This window comes from Labrus mixtus, chromosome 6 (genome assembly GCF_963584025.1).
Source record: "Labrus mixtus chromosome 6, fLabMix1.1, whole genome shotgun sequence".
NCBI classification, from domain to species: Eukaryota; Metazoa; Chordata; class Actinopteri; order Labriformes; family Labridae; genus Labrus; species Labrus mixtus.
In genome coordinates, this window is record NC_083617.1 from 4,640,243 (window position 1) to 4,662,565 (window position 22,323).

The 22,323-nt window shown below is 42.4% G+C and overlaps 1 protein-coding gene across 7 annotated transcripts in view; it reads right to left on the reverse strand.

Moving 5' to 3' along the window:
* Positions 1 to 22,323, reverse strand: part of LOC132975194 (collagen alpha-1(XIX) chain-like) — a 136,285-nt gene that overhangs the window by 22,800 nt on the left and 91,162 nt on the right. For 6 of the 7 annotated variants that reach the window (XM_061039582.1, XM_061039581.1, XM_061039578.1 and 3 more), the window contains 20 exons: positions 21,935 to 21,967; positions 17,314 to 17,349; positions 17,145 to 17,189; positions 15,301 to 15,336; positions 14,918 to 14,962; positions 13,547 to 13,591; positions 13,008 to 13,061; positions 11,680 to 11,760; positions 9,882 to 9,923; positions 8,989 to 9,066; positions 8,559 to 8,594; positions 8,328 to 8,381; positions 8,037 to 8,090; positions 7,261 to 7,302; positions 5,334 to 5,438; positions 5,112 to 5,165; positions 3,729 to 3,782; positions 2,805 to 2,858; positions 1,708 to 1,761; positions 1,297 to 1,341 (listed from right to left, as the gene is read on the reverse strand). In XM_061039582.1, coding sequence (XP_060895565.1) covers positions 1,297 to 1,341; positions 1,708 to 1,761; positions 2,805 to 2,858; positions 3,729 to 3,782; positions 5,112 to 5,165; positions 5,334 to 5,438; positions 7,261 to 7,302; positions 8,037 to 8,090; positions 8,328 to 8,381; positions 8,559 to 8,594; positions 8,989 to 9,066; positions 9,882 to 9,923; positions 11,680 to 11,760; positions 13,008 to 13,061; positions 13,547 to 13,591; positions 14,918 to 14,962; positions 15,301 to 15,336; positions 17,145 to 17,189; positions 17,314 to 17,349; positions 21,935 to 21,967 — 1,047 coding nt within the window. The remainder of the gene's footprint in view (positions 1 to 1,296; positions 1,342 to 1,707; positions 1,762 to 2,804; positions 2,859 to 3,728; positions 3,783 to 5,111; positions 5,166 to 5,333; positions 5,439 to 7,260; positions 7,303 to 8,036; positions 8,091 to 8,327; positions 8,382 to 8,558; positions 8,595 to 8,988; positions 9,067 to 9,881; positions 9,924 to 11,679; positions 11,761 to 13,007; positions 13,062 to 13,546; positions 13,592 to 14,917; positions 14,963 to 15,300; positions 15,337 to 17,144; positions 17,190 to 17,313; positions 17,350 to 21,934; positions 21,968 to 22,323) is intronic. The other variant, XM_061039580.1, reaches the window with a different exon arrangement.

Sequence of the window (22,323 nt, forward strand, 5' to 3'; positions counted from 1 at the left end):
TGCCAGCGAGCAGCTCGCCACAATTTCATCACATTTGTACTTGTTTGTCAGTTGTGTTTCTCTTGTTACTATAAATACTGTAAAGGCTGAGCGAAAATCTAAGTGCAGCGACGGTCCGTGCAAAACCGGATCATGGAGGAAAAAAACAAACATCTTTGGATAGTGCCGATAAAAGCATGAAAAAAAAAAAAAAAAGTCCTTCACAGTGTTTTTGTTTAACTTTCCTGAAGACGGGACAGTGTAGGCGGAGCTAAGGAGAGTGAGTCACTGGGAGGAGGGGTTTACAGAGAACCACCTGGTCAGGAGAACCGGTTAAAACTGGATGAACGGAAAATCCCCCAAAGGCGGAGCCTGCCAGGAGTTGATTTAATGCTAACATGAGCAAATCTGGATCATCATTTTTGTTTTTACCACCAAATAAAGCCTCATGTACTTCTGTGTAATGTATCATCTTTAAAGGCTTTATATGAGATTTTTCACACTTAAATATAATATAAATCATGAGTCATGACTGTCTACAATGGGTGTAACACCCGAGTCCCACTGTCTATGATGTTTTCAGAGTTTTCAGAGTCCTATCTTCACTTTGTTTACATCCCCTGGACGGCCGGCTGACTCCTCCCCTCGAGAATAAAAGTTGTTTAATTGAGGGACTAGAGAAAAGAAGAATAACATACTGTACTCACTGCTTAACTGTGTTTCTAGATCACGCTCATTTCAGGTAAATTTACATGCAGTGTGAAGATACGAGCGTAATAAAGATCGCTAGCATTAGCGTGCTAACACAACAATGCACCGCGAGTTGTTTTGGTTTCATGCTGGTGCTCAAGGGCGACATCTGCTGGATCAAAAAATCGCATATGAAGCCTTTAAGTTGCTTCTTAATTAAAAGTTGTGTACAGATTATTTTCTGATAAGTTTATTTGTAATTTCCACCGGGAACTCATCGGTGACATCACAGCGGTTGAGGCTCTGACTCTGATTTATGATGTATGAGAAAAAGCTGCCTTGTGAAGATGGTGTATTCACCCTCTTTTAAAAAATGAGTTACTTGTTCAAGTATGTTTCAGTCCTTGTTCTCCCCTGTTATGTTCTGTTTAAGTACATGGAGAGAAATATAAAAAGGAAACATTTGAATGAGTGCAGTATTAATGTGAGTCAGTTTCTCAAACAGAAGAAAAAGTTGTTAAAGTTGTTAAAAGTCAACATGTAGAGCATCACAATCTCCGACCCTTACAAAGGTTCTGAGACATTTCACATCAACGTCTGACTTTTGTTGAGGCGGGATAACCTTACCGGAGGGCCTGGAAGCCCTGGTCTGCCCGGAGGTCCGTCATTTCCCTGCCAAACACAAAAAAAACAACTTAAAATATGCCTGTGAAAATGATCAGTGCAATGCTAATGCAATCCAAGGACATGGAGCCTTTTTGCAACTCTTAGAAGGATCTGGGTCTTAGAAGAATTTATGATAAAATTATATTTATTTATAAAAATGTCCAGATCATTTATACTACCAGGGAGAACATATATGTTTTACAGACTTTAATCCAATGTATTCAACTAACATATCTGCATGCAAATTCACAAAGATAGAGGTCTAAGTAAGTCAGAGTGTGCACATTTATCCTCTGCATACTGTAGATAAAGCACGGCCGTGCACTTACTACACTATACAGAAAAGTTGCTGAAGTGGTTTTAACTCCTTACTTTGTCTCCTTTTCCTCCTAGTTGTCCCTTCGGTCCAAGTCTACCCATAATCCCCTGAAAGACAGAAGAACACCCTTTAAACAAAAACATGTCACACTCACACACTGTCGACCTGTAACCATTCAAAGGAGTGATAAAGAGCCTGTGTCCACTAACGCCATGGCCGTAACCAGCGATGAGGTCACTGAGGTTTTGACCTCGGTCATTTTTTCAAAAACAAGACAGCAAAAATTGTTAGCATCAATCTATGAAGCACTAGATGGCTTTTACTCGCAGACTCACAGAAATGCCGCAAGATCACGGCCCGGCCTACTGTGCTTCTGTGTTTCTTGTTGTTAAGGCAGCCACCTCACCAGGACGCACCCGACGCCTGGTAGTGGGAAATAATCTCTGCACGTGATCCCCGGATCATTTGCTTTACAAACAGGAAGTACAAGTGTGTGAGTTGTTGGCCGGGTGTCTAGCTTAGGTGGCATTTGAAGGCATTCCTTTTTGCATGCCCCGAAATGCCTTGAATAGGATACAATAAGAGAGAAAAACTGGACGTCACTATTTTCTTAAATCTGGTCACGGTCTTGATTATACCTGTGTTTTATTTTTTTAAGCCTGCAGCGCCCATTTTCGATACTAAACCCATGCTGTCCAATATTTTCAGCAATCAGCGTCCCTCCGTGTCAGCTGTCACTACACTCTCAATGGAAAAAAGGTCAACTTTTGAAAAGGTGTCGATGTCACTTCTTCCTCATCAACTAGTGAAAAATCAAGAAGACTTCTGATATCAGCTCTGTCAACAACAACGGTGGAGGACAAAGTAATCTGACTCGTCTTTTTAAAGGTACAATCTTACAAGCTTCTGCTAATGCGAGGACGGGATTCATTTACATATTTTCCATGTTTTCTTGGTGATATTTCCTTGCATAAAGGAAATTATTAAACACATGTAGCTATTCAAGCCAACCTAACGATCACTCCCGAGGGACGCAGAAGTTATGTTACATACTAGCGACAATGAGCGGTGCAAGAGGTGCTCTGAAGCGTGGGCTGAAAAAGCCTTGTTAATGGACACAGGCCCTAAAAATGAAGGAGAGGTTAATTACCGGGGCCCCTGTTCGACCGGTCACTCCTGGAAGTCCTGGTGCTCCTGCAGGCCCCTTAAAAAGACAAAATGGATGATCATTTTTTTAAAAACAATTTCTCACAATACATTAACATGAATATTTTTTAGAACATGGTCACGCTGAGGGAAACTGGTCTCCGCCTAAGGATGAAGGTGTGCTGTTTTCTTCTAGCCTCGACTCAGCTGTCTTAAAGGTTCGATCAGGACGAGAACGACCCGGATTTGGGAATCCACTTTTTTGCACATCCAGGATCAGAAGTCTAACTTTTGTACTATTCTCCTTTTGCAACTAAAACACTGGTCAAGATAACTCTCTATCCAGGAGCAGACTTAACCATAAGCAACCAAAACACGGTTTACCAGTCCTCTGAATGAGAAAAGACATCATGCACATTCATTATTTGGTTGAGAGAAGATGTTGTTTGTCCTATTTTAGAACCACTGTGAATTATTCTTATTTTATAACAAACAATCTCCAACAGGGTTTCATAAAAACATCAAAATGAGCTTTTAGAGCTCTGCTGTTGAAGACGATCTCCTGCCATTTCGATTCAATGCTGGAAGCTGACCTATGAAATACTTTTTGAGCTGCTCTTTAGAGTGCCCTGTTTTTAAAAAGGATACACACACACACACACACACACACACACACACACACACACACACACACACACACGCAGGGAAAGCTTTCTTTACAAAGTTCTTCCTCGGAGTGCAGAAGACGGGGTACAGTGCACACGCAGCACTGTGGAGAGCTTTGATCGCTTCTTTTGAAAACCAGACTTTCAGAAGCAGACGATGAGGCAGACGTTACAACATATTTACTCAAAGTCACGTCGACTTCTGCCTGCTCAGGTAAACTACTGGATTAGTTTCTTTCAGATTCAACTTTATATTCACTCACCTCATCTCCTGTTTCTCCTGTAGGACCCGAGAACCCTCGCTCGCCTTTCACACCCTGCAGGAAAGGAGACAGAGAGCAAGAAGAGAGAGAGAGGGGGGGAGAGAGAGGGAGAGAGCGAGATAGAGGGAGAGAGGGAGAGAGAGGGAGAGAGATAGGGGGAGAGAGAGGGAGAGAGAGAGAGGGATAGAGGGAGAGAGGGGGAGAGAGAGAGGGATAGAGGGAGAGAGGGGGAGAGAGAGAGGGAGAGAGGGAGAGAGAAAGAGAGGGAGAGGGGGGAGAGAGGGAGAGAGATAGGGGGAGAGAGAGGGGGGAGAGAGGGAGAGAGATAGTGGGAGAGAGAGGGAGAGAGCGAGATAGAGGGAGAGAGGGAGAGAGAGGGAGAGAGATAGGGGGAGAGAGAGGGGGGAGAGAGGGAGAGAGAGAGAGGGATAGAGGGAGAGAGGGGGAGAGAGAGAGGGAGAGAGGGAGAGAGAAAGAGAGGGAGAGGGGGGAGAGAGGGAGAGAGATAGGGGGAGAGACAGGGGGGAGAGAGAGGGGGCAGAGAGGGAGAGAGAGAGAGAGAGAAGGATAGAGGGAGAGAGGGAGGGAGAGAGGGGGAGAGAGAGAGAGGGAGAGAGAGGGGGATAGAGGGAGAGAGGGAGGGAGAGAGGGGGAGGGAGAGAGAGAGAGAGAGAGAGGGGAGAGAAGGAGAGAGAGAGATAGAGGGAGGGAGAGAGAGAGAGGGGGGGAGAGAAAGAGAGAGGAGGGAGAGAGAGAGAGAGCGAAAGAGAGCGAGAGAAAGAGAGAGAAGAGGGGGGAGGGGGAGAGAGAGAGAAAGAGAGAGAGGGGGAGAGGAGGGAGAGAGAGAGAGAAAGAGAGAGAGGGAGAGAGAGAGAGAGAAAGAGAGAGAGGGAGGGAGAGAGAGGGAGAAAGAGAGAGAGGGAGAGAGAGAGAGAGAGAGAGAGAGAGAGAGAGAGAGAGAGAATAAAGTGAATGTTTTTTTCACCACAACATGAAAAGGCCCTGAAACTAAAAAGCAGGATGGGTGTAAACTTCAAAATGTCTCTTCCTCTCTTACAGCACCAGACGTGAAATTGCCTGGTGGTACAACACCGTCTCCATAGCAACAAGTTCTGCAGCAAGCACCTTCAGTTGGACTTAGCTGAATAATGTGAGCACAACAGCTGGCGAGGCTTCCGGAGATAATCCGAAAGGCAATTCAGGAAAAGCATTATTCATTTCACATCTTTATTAAGTGGATTATAAACCAATTAAATAAACAATAGAATAGAAAGAGGTTATTGGAGCGAGGATGAGACGGAATATTAAATCTAGATTAAAACAAACAACTGCACAACAAAAGTTTTTTTTATCTTCATTTGTGTCTGATATTTCTTTGCCTACCTTCGGGCCTTCTTTCCCAGGATTACCTGTAGGACCTCTTACACCTGGATCCCCCTGTTTCAGATAAAAGCACACAGTTTATAATATGTGTGTGTGAACTCAAAGTGTTTGATAAGCAACCCCCAAAGAGGAAATTTACCAAGTGCCATGCAATGTAGTAGTATCACGGTCAGGTAAACATTTGTCCTCTAATTGCCTGCCATGATGATAAGTGACTCGTACCTTTTCTCCCACCATGCCTTCCACTCCCTGCGCTCCAGGGGACCCCTTCTCTCCCTTCTGCCCGGGAAGCCCTGGGACTCTCGTCTGGCACAAACTGCAGGCGTTCTGCCAGCGAAAGGAAAAGGAAGGAAGGAAGTAAAAAGTGATGGCACAGAAAAAGATTTCATCAGGCAGAGCTCGAGCGCTGCATTTTCGCCCTTTATTTTGTCACATCCCCCGGGTGGAGGACGAGACCCCACCTGACAAAAAGTGTGCTCTAAATGTCTGCCGAGCAGAAATAATGTGAAGCCACCAACAGTGTCTCCGAGTGTCTCTTGATGAGGTGAGCGGTGAACTTTGTCAAACTCATTGGCTGTGACATTTAGGTGAGAATCTTAAATATCATTGTCCTGATGCGGTGTAGATGTAAGTGCTGCAGCTTCAAGCGTGGGAGCTCTGACTTATAGGAGGCGAGCCGACACAGCTATATTACACCATTATATATATATATATATATAAAAAGCAGTAAATCAGAGAGGCTGAAACACAAAATGGAAAATAATGATCTCCAAAGAGTCCAAGGAAATGTTATCAATAAAGCAAAACAAGACGAGCACGCTATTGGTGAGAATGAAAAAGAAAACTATAATGTGCTCCGTGCTGTCTGTAGGTGCCATCAAGGGGGTGAGAAGTATTAATTAAAGTGCCACTAAGCAGCAGCTGAGTCCAACAGAGCACTTAATGGTTAAAATAAGTTGACATTTAAGGGGAGGGTGGAAGGAAAATTATATGACTGCTGGCATCTGGCTTTATCTATTTTAGTGATTAGTCATCGGAGGCATTGTATTTCTTGTCAGAGTTGACACGCAGGAAGGAAAAAAAAAAAAAATCTTTATTTAGCAAAGTGCTGTCCTGCGGGTAATATCATTAAGTAACGTGACTAATCTCCTTCAGTCAAAATCATACAAAAATGAATCAGTCATTTGCATGGATTTGGGATGGAGATTTCACGTGGGAACAGCCACTATAGGAGCGTCCTGGTCATCCTGTTTTCTGAGGCTGCTCGTTACATTCAGCCTTTCATTCATTGTGAACACACTGCCTTAGGTCAGATAAGGTCAAGTAAGTGACCTAGAATGCTGTTTGGGAACCCCTGCTTTAAACTATGTATGGAGTTTTTTTTTTTTTTAATTTTTAAAGATTTATTTTTGGGCTTTTCTGCCTTTATTGGAGAGATAGGACAGTGGATAGAGTTGGAAATCAAGGAGAGAGAGAGTAGGGAATGACATGCGGGAAAGGAGCCACAGGCTGGATTTGAACCTGGGCCGCCCGCTTGGAGGACCAAAGCCTCCATGGGACGCGCGCACTAACCACTGCACCACCAGCGCCCCGTACTGAGGTTTTTAAGATCAGCAGGAAGCAACTTTTTAGTGACAGAAATAAACTCCAACTAAAATCTTAGAGATTATTTTTAAAGGGAGGTGTAAGAAATAAACGGTCGTGAGAGAGAAAACTGTCACATAGCAACAACACCTCCAAATGTATGTAGCTTGCAGCGTGTTTGATATCTGCGGAGGATTTCAATGTTTATCTCCTGATACGGTAATCTCTGGAATTAACACTCAGTATTGACATTGCACTGGGTTTGATATTTCAAGATTTAATTTTCTTCATAGAAAGGCTTAAACAGACATGATGCCAGTGAGTGAATGAGTGAGTCTGGATTTATTGTTCAGATCTTCTGCACATAGGTTTGTCTCCCTCTAATCCTGACGGAGGCACTCAGGGGGGCTTTGACTATCCTGTTGAACTTAAAGCAGCCTCGTAATGAAAGTACCCTTTCAATGAACCCATGTGGATCAATCTTGAATGCTAACCAAGACATCCTCTGTACACGTTTTTTCTTTGTGAAAAGCTGCAGAAAGCATTCACTGTAAAGCCAAAGTACCTTAAGTAGGGCACCCATGTCTCCAACAAGTGGCAGCGCCGTCTGTCAAAGAGAGAAAAAATTAAATCTTTGAAAAAGAAGGTCGTCATTGCAAAGCTAACAAATATTTGATGCATTGCTTACGTTCTGCTGTGGTTTGTTTGCCGAAAATGCCTTTTGTAAAATGCCACACACATCAATTTAGGAGACCATCTTAAATGCCTTTAAGCAATGTGATTCCATACAAACCATCTCTTAAAAACATTTCTGTTTCAGCGCTTCATTTTCAGTTTTTATCTGCAACGCTTGAGGAAACAGTTTAATAACTTTGTCGCCGCGAGACAGGAATGCTCGCATCTCCGAAATGTTGTTGTTCTCCGGGTTGAGAAAGAAAACATTATGAGTTGCAGCCCACATAGTTGTTTTTTTTCAAATTTAAAATGGACAATAAACGAGTTTCCTCGGTCTCTACAACACATGATGAAAAATAGGTTAAAATTTGTGAGGCTTTGACGCAGCAGCAGCAGACGTTTGTGACTCACACTACAGCTTACACTTCTTTTTACTTGAAACAAATAAAACGACCAGGAACACACAAACACATGTGCGAACAACAGGGTGCTGCCAATTTGTCAAAATCTGCAACATTTTTCAGGAAAGAGAAGTTGGTTTGAGCACAGCAGGACATGGCTGCTAATTATCCCCAAATTGGAAATAGCACTTTGAATCGTGACAGATCTTACAGATGCAGTGATGCGTTTGTTACAGAAATGAAAACGCTGGATTCTCCTACTTACTGGTTCACCTGGGGGTCCAGCAGGACCCGGGGGACCTGGTCTACCGGGGGAGCCCTTTAATTGAGACAAAGAAAAGGTGTTAAGAATCCTCCTGGCTGTGATATCTGCAGAGACGCCGGGGCGGTGACTCTGCTCTCACATCCCTCCCAGCTGGAGGGGGATTTTGTGTCCAGGAGCTGTGCTGTGTGATTCTTGTTCATCTGCAGTGGGTAGCTGACATTCTTTTATGCTCCCAGCTTTATTTTTATCTGCTTTTGTATGAGGGAGTGAATAAGGACTGAGCTCACTCACCTCTCTTCCTGTAGCTCCAGGAGGGCCAGATAAACCCGGGGGTCCGCGTGGGCCCTGAAAAACATCCAGATTTTTACAATCCTGCTATAAAATAACCACTCTGAACAAATCTGCAACATGTTATTTGTGTGTAATAATTAAAGCGAAGCATCAATGAGCTGCAAATCAGTAAAAACATAAATTTGACCGTTATGTTTGCGTGTTATGGAATAAGAGAATATTTCCACAAACCTCCCTTCCTGGCATTCCTGAAGGTCCCATGGGGCCCTAAGAACACACCACACATCTAGTTAACACCATCTGCCCCCTAGCACCCGGGATCCAATAAAGGAATTGTGTTAGACACCTTTTACTCTATCGATTCTCTGTCCGCAACAATCCTGCATTTCAAATAAAATGAACGCAGGCCCACTAGCGAGTCACAGTCAAAATCTGTGAGGTTCAAAGTGGCGTTGCAGAGAATGTTTGATGAAGGAAGAACGCAATACACTCGCAACCCGCAGTAATGACCAGAGTTTCCATGTGAGAGGGTATTTAATGAACACTGATATTGAAATTCAAAGAGGATGTCTTCCTCTCATTGCCTAAAGACGAGAATGTTGAAGGTGTGATGGTGTGAACCGAATAACGAACGCTTGGATCCATATGGTGCCGTACTCACCATCAGGCCGGCGATCCCCTCCCCGGGTTCACCTTTTTCACCGTGGTCTCCCGGCAGACCTGGGACGCCCCTCTCACCCTGACATCAAAATGAAAAAAGAGAGAGAGCGGTCGGTGGGATTTCACTGATACTGAATCCAGAAGTCATGGAGAGCAGCCGCACCGCTTGATCATTAATATTCACCCCATGCCGGATCTCGCTCTCCCTTTATGTTCTTCTTTAGTTGCTTCAAGGGTAAGAAACACAACTCTGATCAAGGCCAGCGGCGCGCACATGTTCATTATCTATTTCATTTGATGCATGTGTTGGGACGCCTAGCTGGGTAATCCGTGCATTGTTTCCTTAAACTGCCTTCACTTTAAACATGGTATAAAACCTTGAACTCTCCTCTATCGCTTACATGCTGCATGTTAAAAAACATTAGCTTAGAAGGAATTAATAACTGTTTACAAATGTCCAACATGAACCAAATCTGTGTGATCGTTGAAGCGCAAACTAGACAAACTCACCAAAGGGAGGCCTTCAAATAGTATTAATATGTTATAATATCCACTTTAATTAAGTCTCAAATAAAGAAATCCAGTTTAAAATGAATTTAGATTTGGTCTGAGTGAAGAAAGTCATCTGCATAGAAAGGATTGCAATAACATTAGCTAATATAGATAATGAACTTGGTTCATTCTACGTGATATAGATCTTTCAGATAGCCTAAATATGGTAGTAAATCTACTATATTCTGAAGAGAACCCCTCTATTTCTTTGAGTCCTGCTTTATTTTAAGGATATTCTTCAAACTGGTTATTTTGTATAAATATCAATGAGATAAGAATTACAGGTTGTAAAGAGAAGTTAAAATAGTTAGTAGGGTCCTCCACCTCCACAGTGTTTCTTACCTTAGGACCCCGAGACCCTCTGCTTAGAGACAACCCATCACCCTAAAAGAACAACAGGAAGTAGATATCACGTTCAATACTGTAAACAAAATTTTTAAGGTTTCTGGGTACAACAGCAAAGTGATAACACCACAGCAGAGAGAAAAACCTTGACTGGAATCAGGGGCCGCTGTAAGTATTATTTACAGTACAGTTCAGATGAGACATTGATTTCTGTGCTCAGCGTGTATTAGTGGGTTACAAGTCCTACATTGCACTATTTAAATTAGCTGTGCCGAGGCCGGATTTGAACCAACACAGCGTTTCTTCAGTTTCAGGGAGATACGTAATAATTCACTCCGAAATTAAACTGAGAAAAGTTTGAGAAGCACAAAACCTTTTGAGACAAACAATGTGATCCTCCATTGTTTTTCTGTTCAAAGAAAAAAAGGACCGGTTTCATTAGACGTTGAGCACAGTCTGGCACTCTACAAAAACAACACTTTTACATCAGGTCCTGACAGTAGCGGGGTGATTGCTATGCAAATACCACAAGTCAAAAGAAACAAAGAGTAAATTGCTAATTATTCATTTAAAAGCAAAATCAATAAAGCGCCTTGAGAAGGCGGACTCATTAAAGAATCCTAGAAGACATGCATTGAGTTCTGTTTAGTGAGTTTTTTTCTTTTCTTTGTCAACCATAACAAAGACTATAAAACGGTGAGTGCTTTTTCGCTCCAGTTCTTCCAGACAGAAAAGGATGTTTATAAAGACTCAGGATCTGTGCAAAAAGACGTCAAAAAAACGACATTGACCTCGAGGTCGCTGAGCTGCTGTAAACATCTCCACTCAACACTTAAACGCACATACATGAATAGCCCTCTTATTCAATCCTGCTGCGACTTTTCAGAGTGGTAGAGTACATTAAAGAGGTTTAAATACTTCTGCCTGGATGCAATCTTTCCCCCATTACTCTGCTCAACTGAACACAGTATAGCCGTCGCTTGACGAGTAGCTCTGCTGTCAGGCTTAATGTTCAGTTCAGCACTCACACACACAAACAAACATGATCGCTTAAAGCCGTGGAGCACTTGCCGTTGATTGAGAAGTGCGAGCGCCGTTAACCAGGACCGAGGCCTCGGCTGCACATGTGCTGCCTTTGTCTTTTGGTGGAGCTGTAATGAACATTCCTATATGCAAAGCCATGCACATAGAAGAGAGTGCTTTGACAGCTATACGCTTTAAAAAAAAAAAGGGAGGATAGGTGATTACCCAGGCTGAGGTTATCCAATGGTGGATGACTTAATGGCCATAATGCCGTGCTATAGCTTCACAGCTGGAGGAGCTAGTTTCCTTTAACTCATCTGCAGCTGCTCCAGCTGTTTCTCCACGATGTACTTTGTTGACTTGTCTTGAATTTTCTCCTGCGTTTCCTTCTGTTTAACAATGGCAGTTCTGTCGTTTTTAACTACGGTAAAATACTGTAAATTGCAGTTCTTTCATTATTAGCATTTATACCACATATGAAAGCTAGCCTTTTTTTTTTTTTTTTTGCTTTTTTCCCTTTATTGATTGGACATTTTTGGGAGGAGAGAGTGGGGTAGAAATACATCAAAGGGCCAAAGTAGGGAGTCAAACATGTGGCTAATGTCTCTGTACATGTAGCGTTTGATCTACGGGCCACTCAGCTGCATTTACATATATATGAATGAATAATGTGCATTGTCTCCCTAGTTTCTTCTTTTGCAACCTGGAACTCCAGGGCTGATCCCAGCAAGGTCAGATGAAAGTGACCGGCTTATCTTGATAAGGTACCCACCATGTATCCACCTGCAGGCTCTCCTGGCTCCCCCTTAGGACCTGCAGGTCCCTGTAGTCCCATCACTCCACCAGAGTCCCCCTGCAGACGGACAGAAAGACCATTTTCAGACACGTTCTTTCCGACACAGTGTCAGACTGGCTCAATGCACAGGATGTTCTGTTTTACAGACAGGGGAGAGTCTGGATTATAAAGCAGAGGCACACACCGCTTACGAGGATCATTGCACATCAATGGAGGGAAACATTAACATTGTTTGTAGAGGAGACAGTTTTAAGCCTCCGAGCGAAACCGACTTGAGGAAGAGGACATGTTTACTGACGAGCTAACGTATCCGAGTATCATTTAAATGACTTTTTTTTTATCACAGCAGCACATGCAGCAACAGGACGGAAGCTTTCAGTAGCAGCTCACGCTTTCTGAAGTAGCGGTCTTTGAGGTAACATCCAGTGTTTCCACGGCAACGATAAACATGTCATGACTGTCATGGTGGCTCAGATAGACACGTCCCATTACAACTATAAAATTAAGTATAAAATTTCGACATATTGTTTGTTTTATAATAATATTTTAACATTTTATTTATACGCTGCAGAAACCAAACTATGATAGCAAATGATTTCTTCCTTGTTTTAGTCATTATATATTAATTTGCCTCCATAAGTTTTATTTTGTTGTTTTAATAAGTCAAAAAGACTTCATATGTTAGCGAGCTTCAGTGATGATGCTAGGCTAAAGCAAGGCTCACAGTCTTCATGCTAAGCTAAGCTCATTGTCTCCTGGCTCCAGCTTCGTATTTAGCTCACTGACATTGTTTGTTCTTCTTTATATATATTTATTCACAGACTAGCACATGAATGTAACCACGACGGCCTCTTGCGTCAGACTGGCAGAGATGACAAAGGAGGATTGCATGTGAATTGATGTGGGAGGTTTGAGCACTTTAGGTTTATGTCTCTGCCCCGGAGTGTATCAGAGTGACTCCGGAGGTCGGGGGGGGGGGGAGAGACTTGAGCACTGCTTCGTTTATTCTGACAAGTGACAAACCCCCATCAAATATGCATGTCAACTGCACACTTTGCTGCTTTTCAGCACAGCATTTGGAACAAGTCCTGCTGCAAGACAAAAATGTGAGTACGTATACAACGGAGCAGTCGGAGGCATCAAAGGCAAGAACACAAAGATGCAGCGTGATTGGGGATGGCATGCAGGGCGCACGTTCTGAAAGGTGTCTTCACGAGTTGTCTAGCATGTTCAACCTGTGATAAAACATCAGAGCGTCACATCTTTTCTTTTGAGGCGAGAACTTGAATTGAAGTTTCACCTACCTTTTCTCCTCTCAGGCCATCTCTCCCGGGCAACCCCGTCTCCCCCGGCGAGCCCTGTAAATAGTGGTAAAAAGAGACACATCTATCACCGGGCCTTCATCTCCTAAAAACACATTTATCTCCTCCTCCTCACTGCTTCAGCGGGCCGCCGTGTTCCAACATAATTTCCCTTAGCCAGGATTTATGAAATGCCTCTTTTCCCTCCCTGCTTTTGAGTAAAGACAGATGCTCATTACCGAAGCAGGTGTGGAGAACAGATTGGGCCTCTGCCTCCGTTCCTGGCATAAAGCGCTTAGATTTGCCTCTTTCCTCTAATTAATTCTTAAATTTGATTACTGATCGTCTGTGTAAAAAAATTCTGGACTTGTCTTCCCGCTTGCTCTCTATCTCTGCCTGTTGACGTTTATCTGTTTATCTCTCTCCATAAATCTGGCAGACTGAGTAAGAGAGTAGAGGAGATGGCAAGGTGATAGAAAAGGCAAGTAGAGAGACAGGAAGGCTTGACACCAAGTGCCCGTGTCTAGTGCCCATATACTTACTGGCTCTCCTGGGAGTCCTGGGAGTCCAGGCAGGCCTTGCTTCCCCTGGCAAAACACAAAGCACAACAATCCTGTGGATTATTCTCTCCTTTTATTTTGTGACAGAACTCTCTGGGCTTTCATATTTTATAGCCCAGCCAGTCACACTGTAAACACAGACGTTTCTAGAGTATTTCAAACAGCGGTGTTGTGCAGACGTTGACCCTGCTGCCTTTTAAATAAAACACAAAAATCACAACAGAGATCTCTGTGATGATGTCATCGCATCTGAGCATCTGTAGGTCTGCACACACACACATATGTGACCTGCTTATTGTTTTCTAGATAGCATGTAAATATCTGTGCACCTTTCGTTTTGACTCATTACTGTCTTTGTAAACATGGATGAAAAAGAGAGGTCCACATATCACCATGGAAACTGAGCTTATGTTGTATAATAACGACATTGAAAAGAAGTACTGGCTGCTTTCTTGGTTAAAAATCTTAATGCATTAAACTAAGCAGCAACGTTTTATTATGTTTTCATGAATGGAGAATCTGCAAAAGAAACCTCCGGACTGATCATAAGAATGATTTAGTTGAACTCATTCAGCCTTTTCATGCATTTACATTGTAAACTTTACACAGTGTTTGCAGCAGCAGGCAGCTGCCCGGAGAAAAAGCGCAGCGCCCAGCGTCCTCAGGCCTCCGCCTTTTTTCTTTTAATCTTAAAAGAAAAGCACTATATAAGTCGCAGATGCTCTTTTCCAAATGTACGATATTCTCCGTAATTTGTCACATACTGATTGTTTCTTGTACCCACATCTCAAATAAAAAAAAAAGCGAAATAGTCCACTGCACAGCTCCTACATTGCACCTTTTGTACATTTTGTGTTTTTTATATTTTACATTTTTAAATTCGATTTTATATATTGTAATAGCTTCTTATTCTGTATTATTTAAGTTGTTGCTAGTTCTGCTTTATTTCCTTGTTAATTGTTTAGCACCAATACACGAAGTCAAATTCCTTGTATGTGTAAATGTACTTGGCAATAAACCCCGATTCTGATTCTGATTCTGATTCTGATTCTGAAGTGAAAAAGCAACGGAGCAGAGTCGATCATACAGCGGCCGTTGTCAACAAAATGTTTCATACAAGAGCTCCCGTGCACACAGCCCCGCGCTTCACTGCTTCACATGTGGCCTCAGACAAATAAAACATCACACTCTTCAAAGTTTGAAGTTCTTTCCCTTTGTTTCAGTTCGATAAACAACTTGAACTTGGGCAGCCTCGGTCTCACTGTTGTTGTTTTCTCAGTGTGTGTCAGACGTGTCAGTTTCGATCTAAAGTAAGTAACACAGCAGACATGAGATAAACAATGCTAGACTCACCTCTGGTCCCAGATCTCCCTTCAGACCTGGAGGGCCCATGCTTCCCTGTTACATCCGTGTGAGAAAGAAGAAAAGGAGGAGGGAGCAGGGAAAAATGCAAGAGAATAAACATCAGATTTTTTAACTTCTCACAATAACTCTAACACACAAACAACCGAGCGAAAACCTGAAGTAAATATTTGATGTTTCAAATATTTCACAACTGACTCAAAGAGAATGAATCTGTCAGAAATGTAAGGTCGTCTGACGACAGCTCCAAAACACCAAAATAGGAAAACAAACAACCTCAAAGAAATATATTTTCTGAGTAAAATGTCTTTAATAATCAATATGTAGCTCCTTACAGCTCGATCCTGTTGTGCACTAAGTCTTTAACAAGTTACCTTTAAGCCTTGCGGTCCTTGAGCTCCTCTCTCGCCCTGCAGAAGGTAAAGGTGATACAGATTTATTGTTTCTCAAGACGTACATACAGAGAATATTCAGGTGAGCCATTTTCTTTTTCTGACTGGATAAAGGTTTAAGAAAATCCTCAAGGACCTTCAAGAAGAAGCTTGTACACCGTGTGAAGGTTAAGAACATGGGAGTATTTCCTTTGCAAAGTTTGTTTCTTAAGAGTTAAATCAAAGCGTGGAACTTCTTCAAACTAAATCACCTCGGAGATATCATGCAGAACATTTCTCGCTCTATACCTCTTCCTCTCGTCGTGGTCTTTTGCTGGGTGTTTTGGCCGTAATACACAAACCTTCTTTCATTTGCGTGATTGTTATTTCTATTCATGTCATCTCTTTTCTCCTTTTGATTCAGCTGTGTTTGATGTCTCGTCAATAGCAGCCTCGGTGGCCTTTGGAAAAAAAATGCTGCCTGCCTCAAGTAGATGCATCTGTTGTTCCAAGGTCCAAACAATAATTGGACTCCGATGTATTCTGTGCTCCTCCTCTGCGGAGCACACGGAGGACACTGGACTCTGATCAGCAGGTGATCCTCTGTTGTTTTTTAAGTGGCCAATGTCACTGCTGTTTGGGTTGATGTTTCAATATGAAATTGAGACTTTGTTTTTTTACCCTGTGGTCTCAAACAGATGCAGGGTTTGAAAGCTAAACCTGAGGAGTTCCTTATACTTAATCACACATTTTAAAAGAGTTAGGTTGTGTCTGAAATCACACACTAATTTCCTACTCCCTGCATAGGCGGTCTCTCGACTCGCTCTCTCTCCGGCTACTCACAATGACGTCATTGCTGTCGCACATCTTAAAGGTGAGGCGGGGGATCAATTAACACATAAAATAACTGTGATATTCAGTTCAACCATCCATACATCTACCATTTCATTTTCATGTTTTTTGTGTTCGCTTCCTGTTTTATTTTGTAACCCAGTGCTTTTGTAACATATCTAGTTGTACTTCCTGCAATTGTTCTGTTTCCCGCCTTCTGTCCCAAAACACCTGTGTCTCATCTGCAATTAGTTAAAGAGTTAATTATGCCCTTTTTGGGGTTCGTATATTTAATCTATGTTCCTACTTTTGTACGTTCACAATAGCTAAAGTCAGAAAAAAGTGTCTGTTTTCATGTACTGCTCCTCCTTGCTCCCTCTCCGCTCTGAGTCCGTCAGCTACGCTCTGTTGAGCCCACACTGTTAGACCCCACGTGGGCCAAGTCTGCTCTGATTGGTCTGCCGATCCGCTCTGTCGTTATTGGTCAGTTGCTCAGCACGCTTCTCGGAAATTTCAACATGAGCTGCTGGGCTTGCCACAACGAGCCAATGGGCTTAGATCAGTGATCTCACACTGACAATGACGCCGCACTGACACATTTTTATCGAGGGGGGCTAGAACCGAGCGTTACATGCAGCTAATGCTACAGCTAACAGGAGGACGTAGGAGAAGCCGCGTTTCCGCGGACTTTGAATTTTTTCACATAGATGTGCCTAAACATGCACAGGACACATGGAAAACACACTAAAGAGCATATAAAACCAGAAAAAGCAGAATATGGGACCTTTAACTTCATACTAATGGTCGGTCTAATGATGCGATATGCAGTTTGTATTGTTTGAGTATGTAGAAGGTACTATGTTAGCATGTGGTTTCAGACACAACCTCTGATTCTCTGTCGGTCCGCGGTTACCACAGAGAAGCTTCCCGGTGACGCTGTTCTCTATATCTCTTGGTGGCAGCTACCTGTCGTTCAACTGTCTTGAATAAGATATAATATAAGGGGAAATAGTTACCTGATCTCCCTTTTCTCCACTTAGGATCCCCTCCTTCATTTCATCCTCAAACACAAGATAAATCAAACCACTTCAATATCTGACTAAAGTGTGCCTGGGGTACAGTTTGAAGAGGAGCCACAGAAGAGAAATACATAAACATTTGTAATGATTAAGAAAAACTGCTTACAGTTCCAGAGAGTCTCAATCCGTGAGCTGTCATCACCTAAAAGTGATAAAAACAAAAGAGACACAGTGTTCCCCGTTAACAGTCTCCACTGATCTCACAATTACTGCGAGAAAAAACATCACAATCAAAAGTATTCTGATTTGTTTTTTAAAGGCAGTAAAGAAGTTAAAAGCATTGATTCAAAAATATTTGAACCCAACAAGCACCTGGTTTCAGAAATGGAATAAATCTCTATTTATATAGTGTCAGTATTTTTTTTTATATCTACAATAAAGTTCATAGACTTGTGGACACCGTGCAGCAAAACCTTGAACGACAGTATTAAAAAAAAAAATAGGAGGGAAAAGGTCAAGACCAAGGAGCTAACATGGACTTCCTCTAAAAGGGAGAAAGGTTGTTTAAGGATTTAATTCAGTTGATATCTTACAGATTGGTCCTTTAATATGCTCATTAGTCCCTCCTAGCAGAGGCGCTGCTGACATTAACCAATCAGAATGAAGTACTCTGCAATCTTGTAAGAAATATTGATGATATACATGTGCGCTCCAGATTGCTTTGCTAAGTCTTTAATGTATAAGGGCTTAAATAGTCGGTCCTGACTGGTTACACATGCTTTTATTGTGCATCTAAAATCCAGAAATAAACCATTTGCATTCTAGTAAATGCTTCAACCTGAAATATAAAACCTTCAGTGAGGTGATCTGGCACAACTACAACCCGACGTCCCTGACGCCCAGACACCACCATCAGACTGTGTCGTCCCCACAACCACCGCCGTCCTCATTCATGCACGGCCTGCTCCGACCTCCACCTCGGCGGCGAGGGAGTGTGGACAAGAGGAACGAGAGGAATACAAAGGAGAAATTCATCCTGCTTCTGCATCTTATCCCAGCCCCCCTGTATTCCATTTTTCTTTAACAATGAGTAAGGTCTTTAACCTGCTCTTTTGTGGTGTGTTTGTGACTCCCGCTGTTCCTGGAGCCAGCCCCTGGTGGACACTCGACGAACTGCAGGATTTTGCACTTCCCGATTTTGCTTAATTTTCAAGACTGCTTGATGCAAACCAAGAGTTATTGTGATTTCAAATTTTACAGTGTGAATGAATGTGACCTGAAGCCCTCGTCCATCCTTTGTAACAGTTGTTAAAGTAACCTTCACTGAGGTATTGCATCTTCTGTCCCTGTTCATTTTCTCTTCACAACGTCTGCGTGACATCAACAAGACTAGATTTCCTCAAGAGTGGTGAAATACTGCAAAGAGCCTCTAAGCCAACATAACTTGGAAAAACAGATCCAGTTTAATAGATGATAAAAGTCGCTTTTAAAGCAAAACTGGCACCATTACAAAAAAAAACCCAAAAAAACAGGAACGCCTCAGAGCTACAATAAAAAAAAAAGACTGTTTTGCCACTTTAAAGGCAGTGAGGAAAGTGATGGCCGTGCATGCCTGTGAGCCGACCGCTCCTCCCCTTCACTAATAAACAGAGGCACAAGAAGGTTTATGAAGAGAGGGTAATGATCTGAGCCCTCGCTTCTGCTGTGTAAGGGAAATCAATGCTTAACTGCCAAAATTATCTGCCACGGGAAAGCAAAGAGCACAGACAGAGACTGGTGCTAAATATTCAAACAGCCTCATTTATCAAATGACTAATGTGTCTCCCTCTGCTTTGTGCTGTATAGTATACATCGCCTATACACTCTCCACACAACAATGAACACAACTGGGTGTTTTAGCTCTGACACGATGTTTCTTTATGTCTGGAATTTAAGAAAATACACAAATTATTTAAAATAAAGTACAGTGGGTCATGCATCATCTTCTTGGGGTTTTTTTTTTTAAAGGCAGAATGTGCGACATTAAAACAGCAGACATCAAGTGTATCCTGTGTAAATGTGTCTCTGAGTCATGACTGTCTACAGTGAGTGAGAAGCTGGAGTCCCGCTGGCTGTGTTGTTGTCAGAGCTGTGTTTACATGGACAGGACGACCTTGTGTATAAATCTGTTTTAGTCAAGGACTAGAGAAAAGAAGAATAACAAACTCGCTGCTTGTTTGAATGTCACATTAAGTGTCAATTGATGTGCGATATGAAGCTATGAGTTTACTAAGGTGTGCTAACATTAGCATGCTAACACAACAATGCAGGCCACAGGCGATTGCAGCTCGAGCGAAGAACAATTCTGTTTGCGCCTTGTGGTGCTTAATCGTGGTGCGTTCTAATTCATAACTCCTTCGTTTGAACGCGAGTGGAGAGGGGGTTGGAGGAGTGTCGCTGGAGGAGAGCGGAGGCTTCAGAACAGAGGAGGTGTGGCCAATCAGCAGTTTGTTTTGGTTTAATGCTGGAGCTCAAGGGCGACATCTACTGGATCAAAAAGTCGCAGGTTTTTCCTTTTAGCTCACGCAATCAGCTCCTGTACATCTTCCTGCTTGTTTTATCCGATATTTACTAAATAAATCAATAATTTGACAGAAGATTTTGATTCTGATCTGATATATGGATGATTGAGAACTTGACTTTGGCTTAAAGAAAGAATTTGATTCAAATGTTTGAACTACATCAACAGCATAATTTACCTCAGTTCAGCTCTGAAAATGAGCCTCCACAGCTCTTATGATGCACATTACAACCAATATTTCCATCCATATTGAAGACAAATGAGTAGGAGAACAATAATGAACTGTTCAACAGACAGTTGAGTCTTCTTAATGTCAACACCCTCGCTCTGGGAAACGTGGGCTCAAACGCCACGCTGTCATTCGACCCTGCGTATACATTAAGTGTCTTTCTTTGACTCACAGTTGCAGCATGTCTCCGGAGTCATTACTGCCCCCTCGCAGATCTTTAACTGATTTGTCACAGACTTTAGAAAAACGTCTGAGAAATGAGTTCTATCACCCGTGCGCCGCCCACTCGGTGTCACCTTCAGCGTGCATCAGACAGCCAGCGTGACGTCAGGGTTTCTCTGTTTTTATCAACCTCTCCTCTTAAAGCAGACGTGGTGTCTCACAACGAAACTGATCTATAAAGCCTGATCATGTACCTCATAACCAGGTCATATTCTGCTTCACTGACCTCACATGTAATTATTACTTTTTGCAATTTGTTAATTTGATAATAAATCACAGCGGACATCTTTCAGTGTTTAAGAAACAGTTTAACACATAAATCTCTTTTATATTTTTTAAAAGGAGCTTACTGTCAAATATTATTCCTTTTCATATCATTATGATAACATCTGAGATTCAGAGAAATTCAACACAACTTATCTCAAGTGCCTTGAAAAGGCTGCCCATGTGTTTGCCCTTTATCAACACTGATCCAATGTCAGTACAGAAAACAAGGGGGGGGGGGGGGGGGGGGGGTTAAATGAAAACTACAAATCTAAAGATAGAACAGAGCTGCAGGCTTGTCACTGAATGGAAATTGGTTTTAAGAAGAGATGCCAGCATGTAGGAGGAATGACAGAAAAGGGGAACAAAACAATGCTGATGAGTTTTTCCTGTACCCCACTTTTTACATTTTGTGTTTATTCATAGGCAGAAAATGGACTGACGTTTAGTGCCGGACTGTTATTGAATAATAAAGACTGAGACTTATGCCACAACTAGAGGGGAGAGGTACTGATTTGAAGGCTGATATACTGAATGTTTGAGCTGGACTGAAAGGAGACCTCTTCCAGGAGGATCCCTGAAAGCAAGAAAACAGAGCCATCGTCGGCTTTGCTCTGAAACACGTCTGTTGTTGATCTGTACGCTGCTGCTCTACCAAGATAATACAAACTTGACATTGAGTGTGCTGACTTTTCTGTTTACTTGTTGTCTTTTTGCAGTTGTGCACCTGAAGATTTATTACTGTTTGCGTGGGTTCATTTAAGGGATGTTAAACTTTAGAAATATACTGTCAACACATTCCAACGCAAACCAACGTCCATAGCGATTAATTTCCCGAGTGATTGAATGCTAATTTAAATTCATGCTAGTCGACTGAGTCTGAAGTTAAGAAAACAGCCGACAGTAAAAGCTGAGCAGAATTTATTTGATTTGGTTAAACTCAGGTTCACAGTGTCTGCTGGACAACAATGTTAAACTGGTTAGCTAACAGTGTTGCTAGCCTTGCAGGTTGACGTCCACATGCACGGCTGAATGTAGCATCACACCGGTCGAGTTGTTATTTGCTGACTCAGCCTACATACAACGGCATCATTGCAGGCCTGGATTAATAATATTATTAATAACTAGATTAACTAACTAGAAATTGCGGTGACGACTAGTGAGAGTGGCAACGGTTAATCCTAGGTCAGCTAACTGAGCACATCCCAAGTGCAAAACGATCGCCTGCTCAGCTGTGACGCTCTGCTACTGGTGCTGGTGACACAATCTGTAACTATAGAACTGTTAAGACACTGTGATGGACAAACTATGGGATTAAAACTGTATTTCCTGAAACAGTTTTCATGCTGCTTCAAGTTGAATAAGGAGTGCAGGTTTGTTATTCTTGAGATATTGCTGCTCCAACAGTTTCTGTGGTTGTTACTCATGCAGCATGGCTCTTTGTTCCTTTTGGGAACATAGAAAATAAAATAAAAAAACAGACAATAAAGTAGGTTTTAGTATGTTACTTACAGGACCAGGAGGACCAGGAGGGCCAACATCCCCCTGAAAAGAAACAACAGAAGCAAAATATAAACCGCTGCACACTGATTGACAGAGAGACAAAACGACACCGACAGAAAGAAAAGAGAGGCGGAAATGAAATAAGAAAAAAAGACATACACAGAACAGAAATGTACTTTAGAAACTACTTGTGAAAGCGAGTTGCCACAGCTGACCTCGTACAGCGACATCAATAGGACTGCAGCAACAATAAAGGAGGCAATAACACGACCAGACTTCAGAGGAAATATAGTCCAACTCGAAAGATGCAAGAAGAGCCGTGAGATGAGTGGAAAGAAAACATTAAAGAATTCTTGTTAAAAAGCAGAGTGTGGTGGTGTGCACTTCAAGTGGATCAC